The sequence below is a fragment of the Gavia stellata genome, chromosome 10, assembly GCF_030936135.1.
Source record: "Gavia stellata isolate bGavSte3 chromosome 10, bGavSte3.hap2, whole genome shotgun sequence".
NCBI classification, from domain to species: domain Eukaryota; kingdom Metazoa; phylum Chordata; class Aves; order Gaviiformes; family Gaviidae; genus Gavia; species Gavia stellata.
Genome location: NC_082603.1, coordinates 34,861,952 through 34,883,596, shown reverse-complemented (window position 1 = coordinate 34,883,596; position 21,645 = coordinate 34,861,952). Strand labels below are relative to the sequence as shown.

The window sequence follows — 21,645 nt, the reverse complement described above, 5'->3', positions numbered from 1 at the left end:
TGGGAAGGAATCCGGGGCGTCTGCCATGGAGTAACGGCGATGCTCTTTGCACAATCTAGATTGCTGCCTTTACAAATTATTGGGAAGATAATTGACTGCACGGTGAGGAGTACGTCTAATTCAGTCTGATCATGAGGAATTAATGGGTTTCTAATCACGCTGAGATTTGGCAGTAGAGACTGGCACAAGCGGCGTACACGTTTTGAATTGCGGAGGACTGCGTCAGCTCCGAGGGCCGTACCCTGAGCATCCCTGGCTGCGTCTCGTCTCGGTGCAGCCACCACCCGGGCGGCGGGCGCAGCCGGGGACGGATGCCGGGGCTGGCTCTGCTCCGTGCCTCCCCCAGCCCGGCCGCTCCGGCCGGGCAGCACGTGCTGCGGCGGGACGGTGAGACCACGGTACCCGGCCCGGATCCGGCCCCGAGGGGCAGGCGAACCCTCCCCTGCCCAGAGGAGCGGAGCGGAGGGAGGGGAGCTGCGGGTTGCAGCCCACGGGAGGTGAGCGCTGGTATCCCCCAGGAAAGCCGCTCCTGCAGGATGCTCCAGGTTTGTTCCAGAACCCCTCTGTCGAATGCTCAGTGCTCTCCAAACTTACATTCGTTTGGGGTTTTTTAGGCTTTTTTTTTTTTTTTTGTTCTGCTAACCCACTTTTAAAGCTGGGTTTACCCTCCTTGCTTTGGAAGAGCCCTGCAAACCTTCACCCCTCTCTTTTCCGCCCGAGGTCGCTTTTACAAGGCTCAGGGACGTTCCGAATGTGAAGGTTTTACCCACCACTGGTGAGCTCGGCAGGGCTGGCAGCCTCCCTCAAACCACCCCGGGGTCAGAATCCCTTGGATTTGGGAAAGCTGCCGGCCATGCCGGGGCTGGCCCCGGCGCAGGGACCCTCGCAGGGCGCTTCGGAGCCAACGGGGAGTAGCTGTGGGGTTTGCAGGAGCATTGCTGTTGTCCCACCCGGCACACGGAGCCTCCTCCAGTCCAGAAAATCGGCCGCGAAGTGACAGCTGCCGCTCCTGCCCCTGCAATCCCCTTCCCAGCCATCGGCACCGTGTGCGCGCCTGGAAGAGGTGCGGGGGCTTGAATCGCGTTGTTTTGGGAGGTCGATGGGGAACCGGCCGGTCGCCCTCGGGGCTGGTGGGGTGGGTGGCTCTGCGGGTGCTGCCGCTCGTCGCCGTGGCGTGTGCCCACGCTGCGGCACCGGCACGACAGCTTTGGCCAAGCCCTGCGCTGCAGTTCGTTTTGTGATGTAGGAGGTCGTCCTCAGTTTGTGACCCGTTAGAAGAACGGGATTTTTAATACATCAGGCAGTATTAACTGATTTTTAAAGGTTGTCTTGCACAGCACTTCTTTCTAGGTCTCTTCTTGGATTGTCTTTTGGTTTAAAAAGAATTGTGTATAATTTTGGTTAAAAGAAAATTTTGGTAAAGCTGTATGAGGTTTTTTGTATACATTCCTTTGGTAACCGGGAAAACAGCTTCTATAGACAATATCTTTTGTTTCTGGAAGATATTTGCTAAAAAGGTACCCGCTGTTTGGCGAAGCTGCATTTATTGGCGTGCTTAACGGTGAAGTTTTTATGTGACGGAGAATTTCTGCTACCAGCGCTGGTAAAGCTGCAGCATGAGTCTGCCGGCCCCTGCGCTGCCGCCTGCTCCAAAATCCCGTCCCTGGAGTCGTTCTGGCCAAGCGTGCCGGAGCGCTGACGTCTCCGTGCCGGAGCCGGCGTCTTCCCTTCCCTCCGGCGGGGCCGAACAGGCGCAGTGGGGACTGGCGTGGGTACCGTAAGGCAGCACAGAGGGCTGAGTCGGAGTGGCCCGGAGCGAGGAGCAGCCCTTCGGTGGGGCCTCTCCCCTCACAGTGCAGAATCGGAGAAAGAAAAATGATTGGGGAATTTTTTTTCTTGTGTCCTGAATTTCAGTAATAACTCGGATTTGCCATCAGCTGCAGAGCTCTTTTTTTTTTTTTTTTTTTTTTTTTTTTTGCATGGGGGGGGAGACGGTAAATGCTTCGTGCTGCGCAGAAGACCCAGAGCTACTCGCGCATCAGCTCCAGCGGTGCCGGGGCCGGCAGACCCCCCTGCCCCGTCCCGGGGTCCCCCGGTCCCCGCAGCCCCCTCCGGCGCGTGCTTTCGCACCAAAGCCCCCTCCCTCCGCCGGGCCCGTGCATTCCTCTCGCTCGCTCCAACAGAAGTATTTGCAAATCAACTTGTCGCCACGTTTGCCTGTAACTTCGCTGTGCTGAGGCTTTCGCAGTCAGGATGTCGAGTCTGTCGGAAGTTTTGATTTTTGTTTATTTTTGAATCTACTGGTTAGATTAACTGTCCAAACGGTGAAGTATTTTTGAAGGTTATTTTGTTTGTAACTGGGCACGCTGTGGTGCCGGGGTCCGGGTGGTATTGTATACACTGGGAAAGCGAACAGAGTTCCTACGACAGTATTTTCTATGCTATTAATCGACTAAAATTTTTTCTATATAGAATCTATTTGCAAAATGACCATTTTAATGATTAAAAGGGTGACCTTTTTATTTGACTGTACAGCCGGCTTTATAGGTCAGTCAGTGATGACAGCCAAAAAAAAAAAAAAAAAGGCTTTTATGTGCCTATGTATTTTTGTACTGGCTTCAAATAAAGCGATGCCCTTCCCTCCTCCTACCCCCATGGCTCTTGCCTTCTGCCGGGCGCTGGCCCTCGCTTCCCTGTAGCAGCAAGAAGATAAAGGCGGGCGATGATGAAGTGGGTGAGGGCAAAGAGGGGTGCAGCCGGGCTCCCCCAGCTCCTTTGTTGTCCCTTCTGCGTGTCCTCTGGTACGTTTGGGGGATGAGGGAGGGCTCTTGGGTTTTCAGCGGAAAAGTAGCTAATGGGAGGAAAAAAAAAACCCAAACCCAACCAGAAAAACCTGCTGCTTTGCTAAAATCAATCGCTTTCCTTCTCCCCAGCTAGCCTGAGCCGATGTGGTTTACGGGGATGGAGCCCTCCATGAGGCGCTTAGTCAAAAAACTCCGCTGGTGCTCTAACTGCGAGGGAACTGCAGGACAAGAGCCCGCGCTGGTGCCTGTCGGCAAACACGGTGCCTCGGGTGAGCCGGCGTGCCCGGGGTGGGAAGGGAGAGCAACACCTTTTGCTCCCGGCAGCCCCGGAGCCAGCAATACGTTGGTGCGTGGCCCCGCTGCACCTCCTGCCCAGCGCTCGGGGGCTTTCTGGCTGCAAATAACAGCAGTGTCGTGACTTACCGGGCCTTTGACTCAGAAATAAAAATTAACTGTGCAGTTGTAGCCCACCGCTAACCCACCGCCACCCTTCCCAGTCCCATCCGCCCTCGGTGGCAGCCCCAAACTTGCTCTCTTCGCCTTTACGTGACGCTGCCTTTACGTTCAGGCGTACAGCAAAGCCCACCTCTCCCCAGGCCGCCCCTCCAGCCGCTCGGAGCAGTGCCGGCTCCGGTCTGCGACTGCCCAGAGAAAGCGTCAGGAAGAAGGGGGTGAGAGCGATGGGTTTTAGGGGAATGAAAGAAATGGTTCAAAGTTTACTTGGGAAAGGGATCTTTTCTTTCTGCAGCAGTAACAGAGTCACTACCGCACCGCTACAAGGGGATGGGGTGCTGGCATCCTCGGTAAGCAGAAATACTCCACCTGCTGCTTTGAGCAAAAAAAACTCAGGCATTTTTTATGCAGACAGTATGTTTAAAAAAATACTTTAATAAGCTTTTTCAGAATTGCAGACAGGGAGGGGGGATAAGAGAAGGGAATTACTAACAGTGCAAAATTACTACGTGTGGAAAAAAATGTATAAAACATTTTGTAAATGGGTGTGTGTGTGTAGTTGGTTTTTTTTTTTTTTTTACTATCATGTTTAATCCTTATGAAAGCCCAGCAAGGATTTACACTGTTGAACTGGATTCTCCGTTCCGGCTGCAGTCTTAAAGCACTTTGTGACTCCAGGACACCCGCTCCAGCTGAACCCATCATGATAGTGCTTGAAAAACATACCCGAGCGTCACAAGCAAGTCACGATCTTTTCAACGCGGTTTGGAAACGCGTTCAAACCCTTCTGGGCTCCAAACTGTACTGACGGCTTTTTAAATGAAATCAAAGGTACTATATTTCTAGAATTTTAAATAGCTTTAGTAGTGCAATGACTTATCAAGTTATAGTGGCTGCATTTTGAAGAACATGAACAAAGTACTGTATAAAACACCAGCATAAACAAAATGTAAATTATAATTAAATATTCTTAAAGTCTAGCTGAGCATTACATATTTGTTGATTATGGAATGTCAGGTCTCTTCTACGTATCACCAAAAAAAGGTAAGATAAAAAACAAAGCAACATTCCTGAAAATATACACAGTGCTGTATTTCACACACAAGCCTGAGACAATTCACTTATAAACTTTCCTATGTGTTTTTGGAAGTATTTCCAACTTGCAAACAAAAATGCATGAAACTAAAATGGAAAATAGGACTCTAGTTGCAAAGACTCTTAGAAGGACTGCACCGATCTCAGTCTGAAACCGTCTCAAGACCATCTTTGCTACAAGGCTGTGATACTTTGGGTTTCCGTGAACAAACCAGACTGTAAAATTAATTAACAGCAACCTCTTACTAAAGCAATCACTTAATTAATTGATCGAGATGCAGGCCATACGTTAACAAACCTTACTGATGTGCCTCTCCGCATAAACTGCTGTCTAATTCTAGGCAGATGTGAACTTCTGCACGTCAGCTGAACCGGTTAGAAGGGATCATGCACAACCTTTCTGGGAACAGCAGGTCAGTACACTCCAGGAACTCGGCACGGTGCTGGAGCCAGGCCGGATCCAGAGGATTTGGGGCACGAATCACCATAAAGTCCAAGTACACGTAGTTGAAGAAGAAAACAAAACAAAACCCTTAGCAGTTGGGTTTTTAGGTTGATACATTAGCTTCAAACCGCAGGACCGTACATTTAAAACCAGAATCGTAAAGACTGATTAAGTAAAAATAACCAATTAAAAATTAACAGTGCACCTGTAAGCCACAGGAGGAGGAGATAAGATTATAAATTATACAAATGAACAATTTTTCCTATTTTTAGTACAGTAGATGTGTAGCTGTGGCTTAAAATAAAAAAAACCCAAACCACGGGTATTAAAAATCTTTCTATTATTTCATGGATGTAAACCCTACTTCAGCAACTTCCAAGTTAGGCTAGTGGGACGGTGAGCATCACCCCCTCCACACGCATTTATAAAGAATTTCCGTTTCTCGCCCTTTAATCTTAAACTAGTTAGCCATACCTACTCTCACTTCTTACCCCTGTGAATCTCTATATACCGAACGTATATATGTGCATATGCTGTGCCAAGTACGTGTCTGTGATGGTTCTGCTCCCGCTGAAATACCCGTCCGTTCGAAGTCTGCTAGTTTTCAGAAATTCCAGCTCAGGCTGCACGTCCTGCGCAGCCAGAACCGCTTGACCCATTTCCTGCCCTTCCTCTGCTCAGTGAAATGTGGACGATGATAGCTAGACTAAAAAGAAATCCGTGGATAATCTCACACCTGATCTCGGCGAACAAGGTTTAGTAAACTTAAGCATTCAGCTGACGTGAAGTTTATCTGAGCTCAATATAAAATGAAAGAATGTATTAATGAAAAAGCAAGAAAATGTGTGCAACGCAAGCATCATGCTTAACAAATCTTTAGCATTGCTATTTGCTGTAAAACAGAAGTAAGAAAAATCACGTTTGCAAAATCAAATGACTTCTAACCATTCTTGATGTTGTTTACTGTTTTCTGAGAAGAAAATAACATGTCGGTGACTAATTAATAAGCATATTTTTAAGTAAGTCAATTGGTTTGGTTTGGGGTTTTTTTTTGTTGGTTTCCTTTTTTAGAAAAGACTTCAGCAAAATAAAATGAAGCTGACATTAGACTCAGGATATCAATTTTCTCATAAAAGTTTACCAACTGTACAAGTTAAGAAAATTATACAAGCTTTTGTTTTAAGAAAGGACAGTTCAATCAAGACGTAAGTACTGTAAAAATCTTTCAAAGGCTACAAAGAAATCTGGAAAAATACAGAATGTATTTCTTTAGCCCAGATAAAGAATATGGAAAGACATCATTGATGTCAACAATTTTACATATACAAACCTGACCTGGTTTATTTATTTACCTTTTAAAACTTCTATATATAAAAATAGTTGTGCTCATAACTTTCAGGATTCATAAGGGTTCCTTAACAACGGGATGACCCTTTTCTCTCGCTAGCATGAGTGGAAGTCTCTGTGCCTACTCCGATGCATTCTGTATTTCATTTTAACTCCCTGCAACATTCTGAACCAGCCCCCTGCTTCAAATAGGATGCTTTGTTCACTTGTACAATGCTTAAACAGTGTACTACACACAGAAGTTTCTTTACTGTATTAAGCTGGGAGTATTTTTGCAGAAACTCACTGATTAGTTTCTCAAATATTTTTACGAGCCTTAGAGTTCCCAGAACTACAGTTGCCAGCTCTGAGAAACCGAATAGTCTCCTACTGCTTTTCAGCACTGAAAAAACGAGCCAACTAGAAGGTATTAGAAAAAAAATCTCAGCAGATCGTTTTACGGAACTGGATTTTGTAAGGTAACCCATCAACCCTGAAAATTTTAGACACTCAAAATTTACTCCAAGGAATAAAATCAGCTCCTAGTATTCAGTCATCCACAGTTTCTAGTTCTTCAGGCTTCCCGTGTGAGTTTGCTTCTTGGAAGAACTCTGAAGAACCTGGACTCTCTTTTCCATTGCTGTTAATTCTTCTTCTTTTTAGAGGTCTTTCGTTTTTTTCTTCAAAATCATTTTCATTTCTTGAAGCTGAATGAGCAAGTTTTGGGTCAATGGAAAGGTTTTCAGTTTCATACCCATTTGTATCCAGATCTGTGTGAGGTGTCTTCTTGCCACTCGTAGGTCCATTTACATGCAATCCTTCCATTTTTGCTTCATCTTTATTTGGTATCTCACCTGGCCCGTTAGCAGACACCCCTGCGTTACAGAGACATACCGTAAGAAAGAGAATAGAAGCGTTAGCAGTGACAGAACAATCTGTGGTAGCCCAACAAAGCAGAAGTCTAACTAGTCCCATCACAGTAAAAAGCCAACACGGTTCTCCGTATCCTCACTGTGTGATGAATGAGCGATTTCCTTGCAGACAAAAGACAGACTTACCACGATGGAGTTTATGGAAGCCCTTATAAGCAACAGCAGTCAAGAAAATGTCCTGCAATCCCGTAACTGTACAAGCTGCAGGTAGACTGTCCTCACCTGGGCAGTTTCTGTAACTTCCACTCGATTTTCACAATCTGATTCAGCCCCCAAGCTCCTCCCTCCTCTTGCTACTGCTTTCACTTCAGCTCCTTCAGAATGGCTTCCCTCACTTTTGAGGTGTTCTTCCTTCACAGGCGATCGTGCCCTGGCTCTCCTCCCATTCCTAATACTGCCCTTCAGTGCCCCGTGTCTGGTACGAATAGTTAACGGTGTTCTTGAGCCCAGCACCGGAGAAGCACTAGTGTGTTGCACAATAGCCCAGTTCCCATCTCAGTTGTTTTAAATGCCCTGCACGGGACAAAGTTAGCACTACACACCTACACTAGCATGAGGAAGACAGTAACAGATTGTTTACATTTAAAAGGAAGATTCCAGCGGAGATTTATCTTCAATATGTGACCACTGGCTAAATGCAAACGTCACTTTTTTAAAAAACATTTTTAACTTAAAGCTGCTAACACCTTGGAAAATATTTAAAACTAGACTAGACTTGTTTTTAGAGGCAAGCTGAACTTCTCATTCGGCTTGTCATCTGCGATGATTTGGCAACTCTCTTTAGGAGGGACAGGGCACGCACTTACCGTTCTGGTTACTGTTGCTGGTTGTGCTGTCTTCCCTTTCAGACTGGCTGGTGCTACTGTTGGAAGTTGTAGGAGGAGGGGACGGAGCTCTACTGGAAGCAGCACTTTCACTTTCATCCAGGAGACGGTCCATATAATCTCTACGCAACAGAAACAGCACATTCAGCATTGCACTTGCTGTGTAAAGGATTGGTGTTATTTGTACAAAAATCTTCACTGCATATACTGCAAGTGTGACCAATTCACATTTTATATTTTTTGAAATGCCCAGGCTTATCTTGCGAAGTTAACAACTTTTAAGACCTCCTGAGTTAACTGGCCCATGTATGGTTTGTCCGCAGCAACTACAGATTTGTTGACCAAGCACTGCAGCCAGCTTATATAAATTCAGCCTGTACTTATGCTAAGTCCCATAAGATCATGCACAAGCAGAAACTTCAATATGCTGTGATGTTGTGCGCTGTGTTTTCAAGGTGATGCTCTCGGGCAGGTATTAAGCTCTTGGAATTTGCTGCGGCAGCAATTACATACATTAAAGTAAATAAGTTTTGTGCACATACAACCTCAAAAGGGGTAAAGTTAAAAGCAAATTTAAAACTTCAGAGTTAAAGACATTTCTGTATCTGAAATCTATTAACAGTCCTACAATTTAGGTCACTAATAGTAAATCTCTTATGAAAGATTTAAACAAACAAAGCTGGTTGGTAAAGCCCTTGTACGTATGGTATTAGTCTGGATTAACTCCCGGAACAGCATATCCTCACACATAATTATTCTGGAATTGATACTGCACCCTAAATTCCCACATCTATCTGCAAAAGCGTTCAAGAATAGACAAGTACAATCCTTAATGACACTTCCTCTGATCACCATATGCAGTCAACTGCAAAAGAATCAGAAAACGTTTTAAGTGATTAACCACCAAAAATGTCTACTAATTTGGGCAAAATAAAAAAAAAAAAACAACAAAACCAACAGATGGAAGAAGAGGGGGAGACAGACAGTCCCTGACAACTGGTTAAGAAAATCCAGCAGCTCTGGGTGCTTCTCTGTTACAGTCTACTTTACAAAGCCACAGATGGCAACCCTTTGTGGCACACTGCAAGTTCACTTCAGTGGTCCAACACACAGTTCTAAAATGTTTAAAGAAACAATAATATTAAAAAGAAGGATGAACAGAGAAGCCAGGAACAAATGAGAAGAAAAAATAGCAGGCAAAAGACTTGGAGAGCATCAGCGGAAAGAGTGGGATATTAAAATCATAGCATTGGAATGAAGGGCAGAAGAATACGTTGGCTCACTTGCTCAGATTTGAGGGAGGAGAATACACAGCTATGTACAGACATTTCCCTCTTTGCCTAGCAGAGCGGTGAATGGGGAAAGTGGCCATATACACACAAAAAAGCCCTCGTAGAGGGTACTGTGTTGGCCAGAATTTTTGTCCAACAATAGGTTTCAAGAATATGCTACACCAAGTAGTATAAATCCCACCTGAAACTTGTGACTAATGCCTTTATATAAAACTTGTATTTAAAGTAAAACAAGTATTGACAAAATTCCACATATTTGCAGAAATGTTATATTAGTGAAACGTTTAAACAGAAAACAAACTAAATTAAATAGTGGCTTAATGCAAATTGTTTGCCTTATTCCAAATACATTTATTTTAGAAATTACACACACTAATAAGTTTTTCTTACACCTCGGCTGTTTTCCTGCTGCAAGTTGGGACTATGGAATCCCTCCGTTGTCATACTATTTCAGATTAGAGCAGTATAAAATAAAGATTTAGATCCAACATGTAAAAGCACATAAAAATAATGCATATCTTACGTTACACCAGGATGAAGATTGTATTTCTTCTTTCCAAATCGGGTCTGCTGCGCAAAGAAATCATAACGCTCTGATTTCTTCCACATGTAATAAAATGCTACACACTCACCAACTGATCTTGTTCGTACCTAGGAAATATGTGCCATGCAAGTTTTGATGAATTTAAACACATTTTTGGCAAAAAACTACCATTTAAATCAAAAGGTGTGAAATTCAAAGTCAATGCTTCCTCATACAACATAGGAACTAGTGGAAACTATTGACTCAAAATTTCAGAGGCGCAGAAATTGAACTGCAAAGCTTAATAGTGTTTCCAAGAATACTGAATATATCGTGAGGTGCCACAAGCAACAGCTTCAGGAGAAATATTCAACTTTGTTTCACCAGTCTGTTCAAGACCAGAATAAGACCCTCGGGATGCAGATCCTCCCGTGTGTATGCAGAGCAGGATTTTTGCACTTCTCTGAACTTTGAGTTCACAGTTACAGAGGGTTCTGGACTTTGACAAACCCATTTGGGCGTATACGTAGTAAAAATTAGAAGAAGTAAATACAGTAATTTGTGAAGGAAATTGAGGGTAAGAATTTATTTACAATTACATTGCTTCAAAAAAATGTGAGAACTACACTTTAAAATCAGTGTTTACCTTATTTGCCTGAATCACATGAAAATCCTTGCCATAGACTTTCAGTCCTTGTTCAAAGTTCCTACATTCTTCTTCTGTCCAAACTGATAATTCTTCTATAGCAAGGAAAAGCAATAAAGAAAATACTTAACAAAAAAGCATACGGCCAATAAAAGAAAACTTAAATGACAGAAAACATACGTGGTATTCAAATTTCGTACACCATCTGCTGACTAAATGAGAACCGCCTCCAGAAATTTCACTTACGAGTACAAAAATGAAAATTCTCCCTTCTAGTGAGTAGGTGGGAAATTTGGCTGGCTTAACTAGCTGGTCCGTAGGGACTGTTTTAAGTGGTCCGTAACTCCAGCGCTGCGGCATGGGGAAATAACTAGGCAGCAGAACGAGGAAGAAGGGCTTGGAAACCTGGTCTCGCCATTCTGCCCCTAGAACCATAGGAAGCAGGTATCCTTCAAGCTAGGACACAGCACGGAGGAGTTCATGCTGTGGACTCAAACTGGTTGCTGGTATTTGGAAGAAGCAGGGGAAAAGGAATGAGGAACGAAATCATCTTTACTGCTGGCAAGAGCCGGCAGTGATAGGCTGTTAATTCCAGTTAGGTAGAAAAAGAACCTGTACTGCTCACAGTATTGGGTGGGAAATCTTGGCCCCACTGAAGCCAGACCAAACCCCTAATAACTTTCAGCCACACTTCTAAGAACTTAATATAATTTGGCCTTATTGATTCTTAAGGTCACGAATAAATAGGGATTAAAATAGTGGGAGAACAAACTAATCGTCGCTATTTGACCATTCTTGTCTTGTGATTTGCACAGTAAACTCTGGAGAAGCCACAGGTTTGAAAGCAGAACCAACAGATCAATGTGCAAGGAAAATAACTTGTGCCTTCTCTTAGTTTCTTGTTCCTTTGAGTGTAAAGATCAATACCAAAACAGGAAATGCTTAAGGCTCCAAAAGCATCTTTAAGACCCGGGTCTTTTCAGGGTTATACTTTTTTAAATGAAAGGTTTAGATGCTCATTCTCCTTTAGAATTGTGAATTATTTCCTTTTATATTTCATGTTTGTTCCATTAACTTTGATGACTGAAAAGGTCCAGAAGAACAAAGAACAAAATGCCCAAGAAACGCACAATTCAGTTGCCAAGAACTCATTTTACATTTTAACTTCTTATTAAAGTCACAGATAGAAATATTAAGCTCTATTGACAGGAAGTTAATTCACACGCCCTCTCTCAGCATGTACCTGTTTATACTACATCTGCTAATTTCGTTCTCTCAGAGAACAGTAAGAGATTCACTGAAGGTTGCATTTAAATGGGCACTGATATCTAAGGCTTACATGCAACCAAGCTCAGTCTGCTGACAGCAAAACCCAACACCTGTGAAACAAATAAAACGAGAGTTCAACAATATAAACTTAACTCTCAGTGTATGCTCACCTCTGGCTGCTTTGACATTAAATCTCAGCCTTCGTAATGATTCTTCAGTATCAAAATTGCACTTAACCAGTTCATACAATGCCTGGAAAGATGAAAAGACACACATTTAATGTTCTAGACACCCCTCAATTTACGTCGTGCCACAGAAGCATACGTAGTAAATCACTAATACCTATTAAGAAAAGATTAAAAATAAACTCTCTGAATGAATGAAATTTAAGACAGCACAAAGACGTATTTCCTCTGTTTAAATTTCCAAACGTCTAATTACATAACCAAGTACATATCCAGGTGAAGTATTTCAACATTTCCATCCACTGCATACATTTGTAAAATGGATGGGGTTTTTTTCTATGAAGAAAAGAAAATAAGTATGCATTCATATAGCTTTAAAAAAATCTGTAACTGAAAGAACAGAACTCATTCATACTCAATTATTTATATATAAAACAATGCACTGATACATCAAGCAATGTTAAGCCTAAGTTAACAGTTTAATGTTTGTTGAGAGGAAAAAAACCCATCACATCTCTATTTCCACAAGGAATAATAAAGCTGTTTCAAAAGCAATTTTAATTCTTGGGAGTAAAATAAAATAGAAGAAAATAAAGGGATAATTAATTCTGCAACATTAAACTGCAAACCCTCATTATTCTTATATACCTGCTCATTGTCTTTAATATGTGATCCTTCAGGAATTGCATCTAGGCCTTTCTCGTCACCCGTACGCCTTGATGCTTCATTTAGGAACTCGATCACTTTATCTTCTGGTAAGAAGTCAGGATTCCACAGGAGCTGGTCATCGTTTTCATACACTGAATTAACCACAGGAAAAGGAAAAACAAGCTAAAACAACAATATAGAAGTTTATTCTCTCTTATAAAGCTAGTGATTATGAAACCTTGGAAGATCACTAGAGCACCAACATGAATCCAGAACACACACAAGGACAGGTCTCACAAATGCAGTGATCCAAATGACTAGGACGCTATATGTTATATTGTCCAATCTCTGGTATAATCGGTGCTCTAGATTCTAGGACCCATTTGTGAAACTCCAGAAACTCCACCTTCCCTGTCCTCTTCCTGACGCCACTCAAACCACAAGGTAGCAGCACTTCCCGACACAGTCCCTGAGCGATCCCTCCAGCGTGCCTTTTCCCTAAGCCGCACAGCTTTGCTGATGGCAGCCAGCAGGCATGGGAAACTACTTCAGAAACTAATTATATTTGTTTTCTTGCAAGACGATTAGGATCAGACGCATAAAACCCAAAAGCACACCGCCAAAAATGGTGCTAAGAACACTACCAGGTGTCTGGACCATCAAGTGTAAAAGTCTCGGCTAACGTGGCTGGACAAAACCAGCAACAAAGTCCGCTACTTCTCCAGGGAAGATGACACCCAGATGCCAGACACTGTGAAGTCAAACAGCTCCTGAAAAGAAATTTTGCCAAGACCTTCCTACTACTGCCAAAAAATATTTTCTAAAACAAAATCATTCAGGTAAAGATCGCTGAATTTTAATACTATCAAATCTCTACTGTTGGTTCAAAGCTTTTGCGTGAGCTTTCAGAGCAGGGAAGCCATCGTAAATGGAAATTAATGGGAGGAACATGGCCAAATGATACGTCCTCTGAATTATCTCCCATTTTTATTCTGAAGAACCTACAAGCTTTACAGGATTAAAATACCAGTACAGCAAAAAACAGTAAAATTCAGGTTATTGAAAAACAGAATCAGGAAAGTATCCAGACCTTGCCTGTGTCTCAGTCCTCGCTGAAACACAACCTTACAAAAACCAGCAAGGAAGTAACTTTAACATTGATACCATTAGCTCGGTGAGCACCTTTGACTCTTCACCAGAGAAAGAAGGAGCGAACACTTGGGAAAGCATGGTCAGCACAGGAAGGGAAGACACAGTAGCATTCTGTGCAGGTGGAAAGGTCAGAGTGGCAGCTAGGTGCATCTCCACTTGAAAAAAATTCTTTTTAACATGAAAGTCGGCTACAAATAAAAACCCAAAACTGGTAAGGAAAATTATTAAGTGTCTGGCAAAGAAAAAACAGCTCCATTTTACAAACGATACTCTTTGGAAACAGCTCCTAACAATTTTCTGGGAGCCTTTTTCTTCCAAAAGCTAGTCCTAATCTGATGTTTGCTCATTTAAGAAAAAGATTCTATGTATCTTGGGATACAAACTCCAGCAGAAGTAACGATTCTTTTCAGGAGATAACTGATAATTGGTTCTAAGCCACCCTTAATGATGCAAGCGAAGTACACTGCAATGTTTATGAATGACCGTGGTCAGTAAGTCTCAAAGCAGCTTCAGCACCCTTCCGTTTTCAGAGCTACCCTTTGATTTTCAAGTCCAAGCCTTCTGAAAACATATCTTTTAATTTTGTAGATTTTTCATAACCTGAAATTGTTTAGTAACAGCTAATTTGGTCTTCAGGCACCCTTCTCAGAGAGCCAGTCCACTGTAATTAGCTAAGCGTAGGTTACATGGTTCTTTCCTCAGAACAGCGTGTCAGAACACATTCTGAAAAGCAATGTGGTTATTCTTAAGAGTTGTAGCATTTTTGTGCTTTTGCTTACGGGACTGGATATGAAAGGACTAGCCTTCTTCGTGTTCGGGAATTTTACAATTAGAATTTCCCCTTCATAAGAGAACAACTACGATGATGGGATATGTACATGAAAGTACTAAATACACAGTCTCAGACATTTATTTTTCAACTTTTAAAGCTTCATTAATATTCCAGTTGGAGTTCCAGTTGGAGTCCTGTCAAAGGTTACATCCAAAACAGAGCAGAAAGGAAAGAAGCGGCAGAAGATATAAAACCCCACCGGTATATAAAACTAGAATAGCCCTAGCATGACTGGTGAAAATTTAACTTTCCCCCTCAATGGTTTTTGCCCATGACGTAGGTTCTCCGTTCTGCAAAGAGTAGTGTGCAAGACTAGGAAAAACTGTTTTATATAGGTTACTGCAATGCACAAAGCAGCTATTATCTTTTTTATTATTGGAGGCCAGAAGCCATTTAGAGCTGAGTAAATACCAGGAAAAGCAGGTGACTGACCAGTAAAGCATAATTTACTGCACCTCAGGCAAACACATAGTTCAAGCTCTATTTTCAGACAGAAGCAGGAAAGCGTGCGAAGAGCAACTTCTTCACAGCTAAAAAGCAGATGTTTTCTGATTTGCCATCTTCTGTTTTTAATGGAAGCTCCTGACTTCTCCCGCAGTTTTAAATTACATTCTCTTCAACCTCTCTGGCTACGCAGTCCAGAGCTGACAGAATGTGTCAGCTTCAGTGTGAGCCTGCTCAGAGTCAAGAGCAGGACTGATGCTCTTTTTAGACAGTTTCTAGCTACATCAGGCTACAGCGTGGCTACTGCAACCTGGAGCTCAAAGCAAGACAACTGCTACTACTTGAGTATATACTCGGATTCTAGGAAGGCACTGAGTTTTGTGCTGGTTAGTTTAAAAACTAACTTCTATAAAACAATACAAAAGCCGCAGTCTCAGACTGACCTGCAGTGTGAAGAAATTGCTAGTAATGGGCTGAATGAGCAGGAAAATTTGCTTCTTTTAAGTTCACAGCTGGGTTTGAACTGGGTCTACCTTTCCTACCTTGCAACACAATTTCTTTATTATCTATTAGGTTTTACGTAAACTAAATATACTAGGTGAAGAGGTTAACATAAGCTACATAGAAAGCTTGTGTCCATTACCAAATCAGAATACAAGGGTTCAACAGGCAATATAATCTTTCTTTTCCCCTTCCAAGACTCAAGCTCTGATGATAAAGTACAGAATGAACTACAGTTTGAGAGGATGGTTCTATTTTTCACTTGAAGGAGCTCTTTTATTTTGCAAGACCCATGACATCAATCAAATCTTTTATTTCTCCCCATTAGAAAATACTCTCAAACATAGCAATAATGGTAACAGTGCTAAGTCTCACCTTTTTCATTCTCTTTGTATTTGCATATGCCAGCTGGAATTTCAGCTTGAAACATAGAGCCCACCATGATTTCCTGTTTTGAAATAACAGAAACAAGAAGTTAAGCAACAACAGCCGTGATGTTTTTTTGTCAGCGAAAAGAGAACGACCACCTTTTTTTACCCCTTAAAACTTTCATTGCTCAGGGTCTAAAAATACAGTTAACAGGCACTATATGGAAATGTATTTTTGACTATTTGGGGAGGTCTTTAACACTTCTTACTATCAAAACTCTTACACTTATGGGGAAAAACTGGAGAGGATTTGGGTGATCTGTAGAGCTCAGAGTTAACAGGAAGCAGATCAACTCATTATTCATGAAACACAGACTTCTTAACAGCCCTTCATATTTACCTTTTTCCAGTCTTCTGAGGGAATATAATCTTCATCTTCTTCAGATTCCTCTTCTATTTCACTGTCTACAAGAAATCGTTCAAACATTTACAGAGAACGAGCTGTGATGTGGCCCGTGCATGCCAACGCCAGCCCCCAGCAAAGCGGCTGGGCGAGGGGACCTGGGACGTCCCAGCCAGCTCCTGGGTGTGCCGCAGCAAGGGTGACGGGGGCACATGAGCCCAGCCTCTCATCCCACCAGCCTCCAGCCGCACGGCAGCCCTGCTCCACCTCACTGCCATCTTATCTAGCACCACACAAGTGCAAATGGCAGTTTTAGTGACAATACTGAATGTTTCAGTATTGACAACTTTAAAAAATGACCCACCCAATGTTCACATTTAGAATGGGTTAAGATGCACAACAGGCTCTGAAAAGTTAAGCCATAAATGAATACATCCATCAATTTTACTACTACCTAATTAAAATTCGCTTTCCCTCACCCAGCTGTGAAGCAGTTGAGATGATCCACATCCAAATTTACCACAAACAGCCACTTTCTGAAAGAATTTTTCTGTGGATGTTCCGCATCCACATGTGGGTTTCAACACCATTTTCAACGAGCTCCTAGCTTAGTTACTGCTGTTCTTCTTCCCTTACAGCAGCTATCACTGAATTTAAGGCAGACTACAGCACAAGGTGCGAGAGAGCTGCAAGTGTGCTTTTCTCAGTCTTACCAGCATTTCGTAGGCTTGGACAGAGATGCACAGCAGCGTCTAAAATAGATTATTTCGGATAAGGACTGACAAAAATTCTAAACTATTTATGGTACAGGCTAGTTGCCTTTCACAAAGCAACTACAATATCTGGTTTCTGTATAGCATGTGACAATATCAGCACTAAAATTATTTGTACATTACATTACGTTCTATACACAGCTGAACATTGTAAAAAACCCCAAACCTAATGCAATCCACTTGCATTATGCCAATGCTAATGCTATGTTTCAAAAATAGAGTTCATTTAAGATACTTGCAATCTTCTGCACAGCTACATGCTGAGGTTCCTTGGCATTTTTGGATTAAAATAAACTACAGATTAGAAAATAGTATTTCTACAATGTCATGGCTAGTAAGTATCAAGTATAAGGTGTCATAAGGAACCTTTGCTTTAACTTTTGTTAGTTAAAACACAGAACAATAGGAATTCAAACATCGTCGACAGTCACTTCCATCAAAGGAAGGTAAAATATCTATTGTCCAAAGGGCCCTGCTGATAGCTCAATACTAAAAGGTTCACATCCCATTGAGTAAGATTGCCACAGAAATGAGAGTAGTCTAAAGGGACAGCTACATAACACTAGCTCAACAGTCTCAAACAGATGCAAAAGCAATTTTTAAACAAAAAAGAGAGAAAATAATCAGTCCACAACACTGGCAACAGTATCAAACGTGGAATTTTTGAAGCAAATTTTCTTCATCATTAGCTCCCCTTTCATTATTTCAGGTTTAACAATCTATTGGCCTTTCATTGCTTTTGTTTTCTGTATTAGCAATCTTGAAGAAACCTGGGGTTCTACTTCTAGCAAATTTCAGTTTTCACTTTTCCCTTCAGTTGGACTCTCACCTTCTTTGAATGCATATATAAACTGGTGTCACTGGGCCTTGTCATGATAATCATGTACCATGCAGTTCATTTCCTACTTGCAAACATTTTTACCTATGTCCTTGTATGAACTGGCAGCTGAAACTACAATGGTAAGGTAATACCATACTGAACAGTCATTTACCACACCTGGACTCCATGTACAAGGGAATTTTTCTGAAGGGTACATCCATACAAACCAGTCTGCAGGACCATAAAATGGACTGCTACAACACTCAGAGTAGTGTCATGAAAGGATTTACACTGTCTGAGAGCCTGCTTTTTCAAAACCGTAGAAATTTAAATTTTTCCACAAATTTAATCCTTTCCTTTGAGAAGAGATAATATCTACCATCCTTATGCAGAGTCCCTTATCTGCAGAGAAGATTTAGCTTTCTGCTAAAAATAGGACTTTTTTGTGGCCTATTATTTTGAGCATAAGGATAATCAAGAGCAGCGTTATGAAAGAGAACAAACGTTTCTAGAGAACAACATGCATATTTCAGAAATGGAATACTATGTTAAGTTGAGCGGTTCTTAACCGAAGGTCAATCATAATGAGATTACTGTGCTTAGTACTAAACTTTACATACTTGTATCAAAATATTTACATCGACGAGGGCGAATTATCTCCTGTGGATCTTGAGAAGCAACAGATGGTGCTGGGTCGTCATTAGATGATTGTGTCTCATCTTCCTGACCTGACGAATCTTTTATGGTCTCCTCCTTAAATATAAAAAAGCAAACAGGAGATCAGCTATCCCTTGTATGTGACAAACACTGTTTTGGCAATATTTTTTCCAAAATTGTCAATACATCAAACCCAAATATCATTTATCTGACTTGAAGTGACTGTACAGATTGTGGCCTGTCCAAGCTGAGCCACAACAAATGTGTAAACACATCGTATTATTTATTGACCAGGATTTTAAGCAGATCAATTTAACACTCAGACTCTAACATACAAATCAGAAACATGAACCACAATTAAACATCACGCCTAGTTTTTTAAATCAGTCAAGCAAATCCCTGCAGTTTTCATGTAATTTCATTTAACTTTGCATTTTACTTCGGTCTTTAAAACCCTTCCTTGTGAATTTTCAATAAAAAAGGGGAGCAATTATTTACTGGCTATACTTCTCTCGATCAAATCAAAATGGTACCTTCCATAAAAATTAATGTCAATAGTGTGGTTCAACCCCTCAGGAATAGCGTATCAGTAGACTCGAGTATGTACACCGAGTCATTAGAAGATCAAAAGTTAGAGCAAGTTTCTTTATTAGAAGATAAACCACAATAACTATGGGAATTATTACAGTTAAGGCAATTTAAAATTATAAAGGTTAAAAAAATTTAGCAGTGTTTTTCTATTTCAATGCATGTTGTCAATATTTTTTATGTGTTTTACGACTATGTTGTAAGCACTCATACTTGCTAGTTCTAACACAGAAGCATTAGGCACAGCACATGTTTATGTGTACCTTTACCAGCAACCAGAGTATTATCACATGTGCAGCTTAAAGCAGATTAAAAATAGAAAATAGCTAAGTGCAGTATAGCCAAGTAAGCTGTAGGAAGATGAGCACTTGCAGAGAAAGCGTGAATGATTTATAAAATTATTCCACCCCCACAGACGTATTTTACTGCCTCTCTGCTAAGCGCCTGCAAGCATTTCAGAGCTCTCATTCTTGTACCCCAAGGCAAACAACCGTAAGAGGCTAGCTAGCTCTCTTTGTGCCCAGTGCTCCCCACCGCCTTTGCTCCAACCCCATCAAAACTGGGGTAGAACAGCCGAACACATACATGCCATTCAGCCACGGTGCCACGTCTGCAATTAGGCTAACCCACTGGCTGCCTTTACAGGGCCAGACCGTGAACCATCGCTGCTGCTGCTGGGCAGGAACGCACTTGCTGCTGCAGCACGCTACAAGGTGTTAGTGCCCTGCCGAGGGACGGGGGTGACTCCTCTTGCTGCTAACAGCAGTGACAGACACTGAGATTTTATCCATTTAAGAGAAAAGATAGGCAGTATCTTAAATCAGCTAGTAACAGAACTGAAGAGCTACAGAGGAGGTCACGAGACCACGCAAGATGGAAGTTGTGTCAGGAAGTAATTAAGAAGCAAGGACACAAGAAGAAAGTGAGACTTCAGGAGCACCGCCGTGCACAACAAAATCAACCACTTTCGTGTCTTGTTTTAATCTTGCGCACTTCATGTTACGTAAGTTTCTCCCCCTCTCCAGCCGCTGGAACCTTTTTGGGTGTACTATAACTATGTGTGTATGTATGGAATATAACTGTAACTATCTTTCTTCTTTTTGAACTACTCAACCCACACAAATAGCAATCTTTTACAGCATCTGTCAAGAGAGTCTGTAAATCCTAAGAACTTCGTTTCCTGAATCAGATGTTTCACTCCTCATCTCTATGTCGCATTCCAGAGATTCTAAAATGGGTAAGACATCAAAGAACAAAATGCATCCTTTTAAAAGCCAGATTAGGTAATGCAACTTCCATTAATGCCTAAGCTTTTTTGTTACTGACAATACAAAGGGTTTCATATTTTAATGGAATTCAGGATGCAACTCTGAATGCCACCAGTAATGGAGAAGTTACAACTGTGCCCACGGCAGGACAGGATTGTTACAAATATGTATGACATACGCAAGTAGAAATGACTCTTCTAAAATCAGAAAATTTATTTTAAGAGCACACAGAACAGGATTTTAAAGACGCTAAGTTCAAAACCGTATATTTTGCAAAGAAATTTGAAGCATTAGACTCAGTTAAGAACTTAAGTACAACCAGGGCTGCCAGGCTGAAAAAATACAATTTAAAATGCTAAAGCTAGAAAACTTGCAGCAATCTCCAATACTCAAGAGACACATTTAATTCAATTCCACACTTCACTGTTCAGTTTCAGCAGACCAGTTTTTCATCTTGAAACAAGTATTCAGCCGTATCTATAAAGGTGCCTTCAGGCATCTGAAACTTCAGTTCTGAAGTCAGACTATTTCTGAAGGACAATTACAATCTCTTCTTACATGATGCTATACGTAATACATGTACCCTAATTTGCCTCAGCAACAGTTTGGAATGGTACAGATGAAATTAAGAGCAATGAAGAGAAATACAGATGGGTAATTAAGAATAAACATTAGAGTTCAGTACACAAAGCATCTGAAAACAACTATATTATGAATTATCTCTGCCATGCCCTGGCATCTTGAGTGGCTGTCTGGTACAGAATGGCTGTATCAAAATCAGTTTCAAATGAGTGTAAACACTTACTTTGTTTTCACCACTACAGCCACTGTTGTCATCATTATCAACATCATCATCATCTTCTCCCTCCTCCTCTTCTTCTTCATCATCTTCATCATCATCATCTTCTTGGAGTGGAATGGTACCATCATAGCCATAACGGCTAAGTAGCTCCTGGATTGGCATATCACTTTCCTGATAAACATCCAAACAAAATTTGAGATTTTAACAAAAACATTTCACATCCCACATCTGCTCTACAGCTTAAAGGTGTGCACTTTAAACATAACACAGCAAAAACAGGTAGATGATGATCACGTGTACTAAGAATGGCCACTCCAAAATGAACGGACAGTCAAAATCCGAAGTTTTGGCTCCTAAGAAAAATGTGTGGGTTTTTTACGCAGGGGAACATTTTATTTCCCAGTCCTTTATAAACTTACAGCAGACCTCACGGACCAACAATCTCTCAAAGGGGCCATAAAGCTTGTTAAAAGGGCACCAAAGGGCGGTATGCCCCATCCCTCCCTTGGTACTTGCCTACTGCTATTTGACCAAAAGACAAGCACTGCAACGTTGCAGGTTACATCTGGTTACACCATACCCCTTCACTACATGG

General features: G+C 41.8%; 1 protein-coding gene across 1 annotated transcript in view; it reads right to left on the bottom strand.

Moving 5' to 3' along the window:
• Nucleotides 1–3,825: 3,825 nt before the first annotated feature.
• The window catches only part of MIER1 (MIER1 transcriptional regulator), a 40,863-nt gene continuing 23,043 nt past the window's right edge, over nucleotides 3,826–21,645 (bottom strand). Inside the window, exons 4-13 of the mRNA XM_059821676.1 lie at nucleotides 21,054–21,221; nucleotides 18,356–18,488; nucleotides 16,140–16,204; nucleotides 15,747–15,819; nucleotides 12,443–12,594; nucleotides 11,780–11,861; nucleotides 10,341–10,435; nucleotides 9,695–9,822; nucleotides 7,862–8,001; nucleotides 3,826–6,998 (exon numbers count right to left, since the gene is read on the bottom strand). Of these exons, the coding sequence (XP_059677659.1) occupies nucleotides 6,673–6,998; nucleotides 7,862–8,001; nucleotides 9,695–9,822; nucleotides 10,341–10,435; nucleotides 11,780–11,861; nucleotides 12,443–12,594; nucleotides 15,747–15,819; nucleotides 16,140–16,204; nucleotides 18,356–18,488; nucleotides 21,054–21,221 (1,362 nt within the window). The 3' untranslated portion in view covers nucleotides 3,826–6,672. The remainder of the gene's footprint in view (nucleotides 6,999–7,861; nucleotides 8,002–9,694; nucleotides 9,823–10,340; nucleotides 10,436–11,779; nucleotides 11,862–12,442; nucleotides 12,595–15,746; nucleotides 15,820–16,139; nucleotides 16,205–18,355; nucleotides 18,489–21,053; nucleotides 21,222–21,645) is intronic.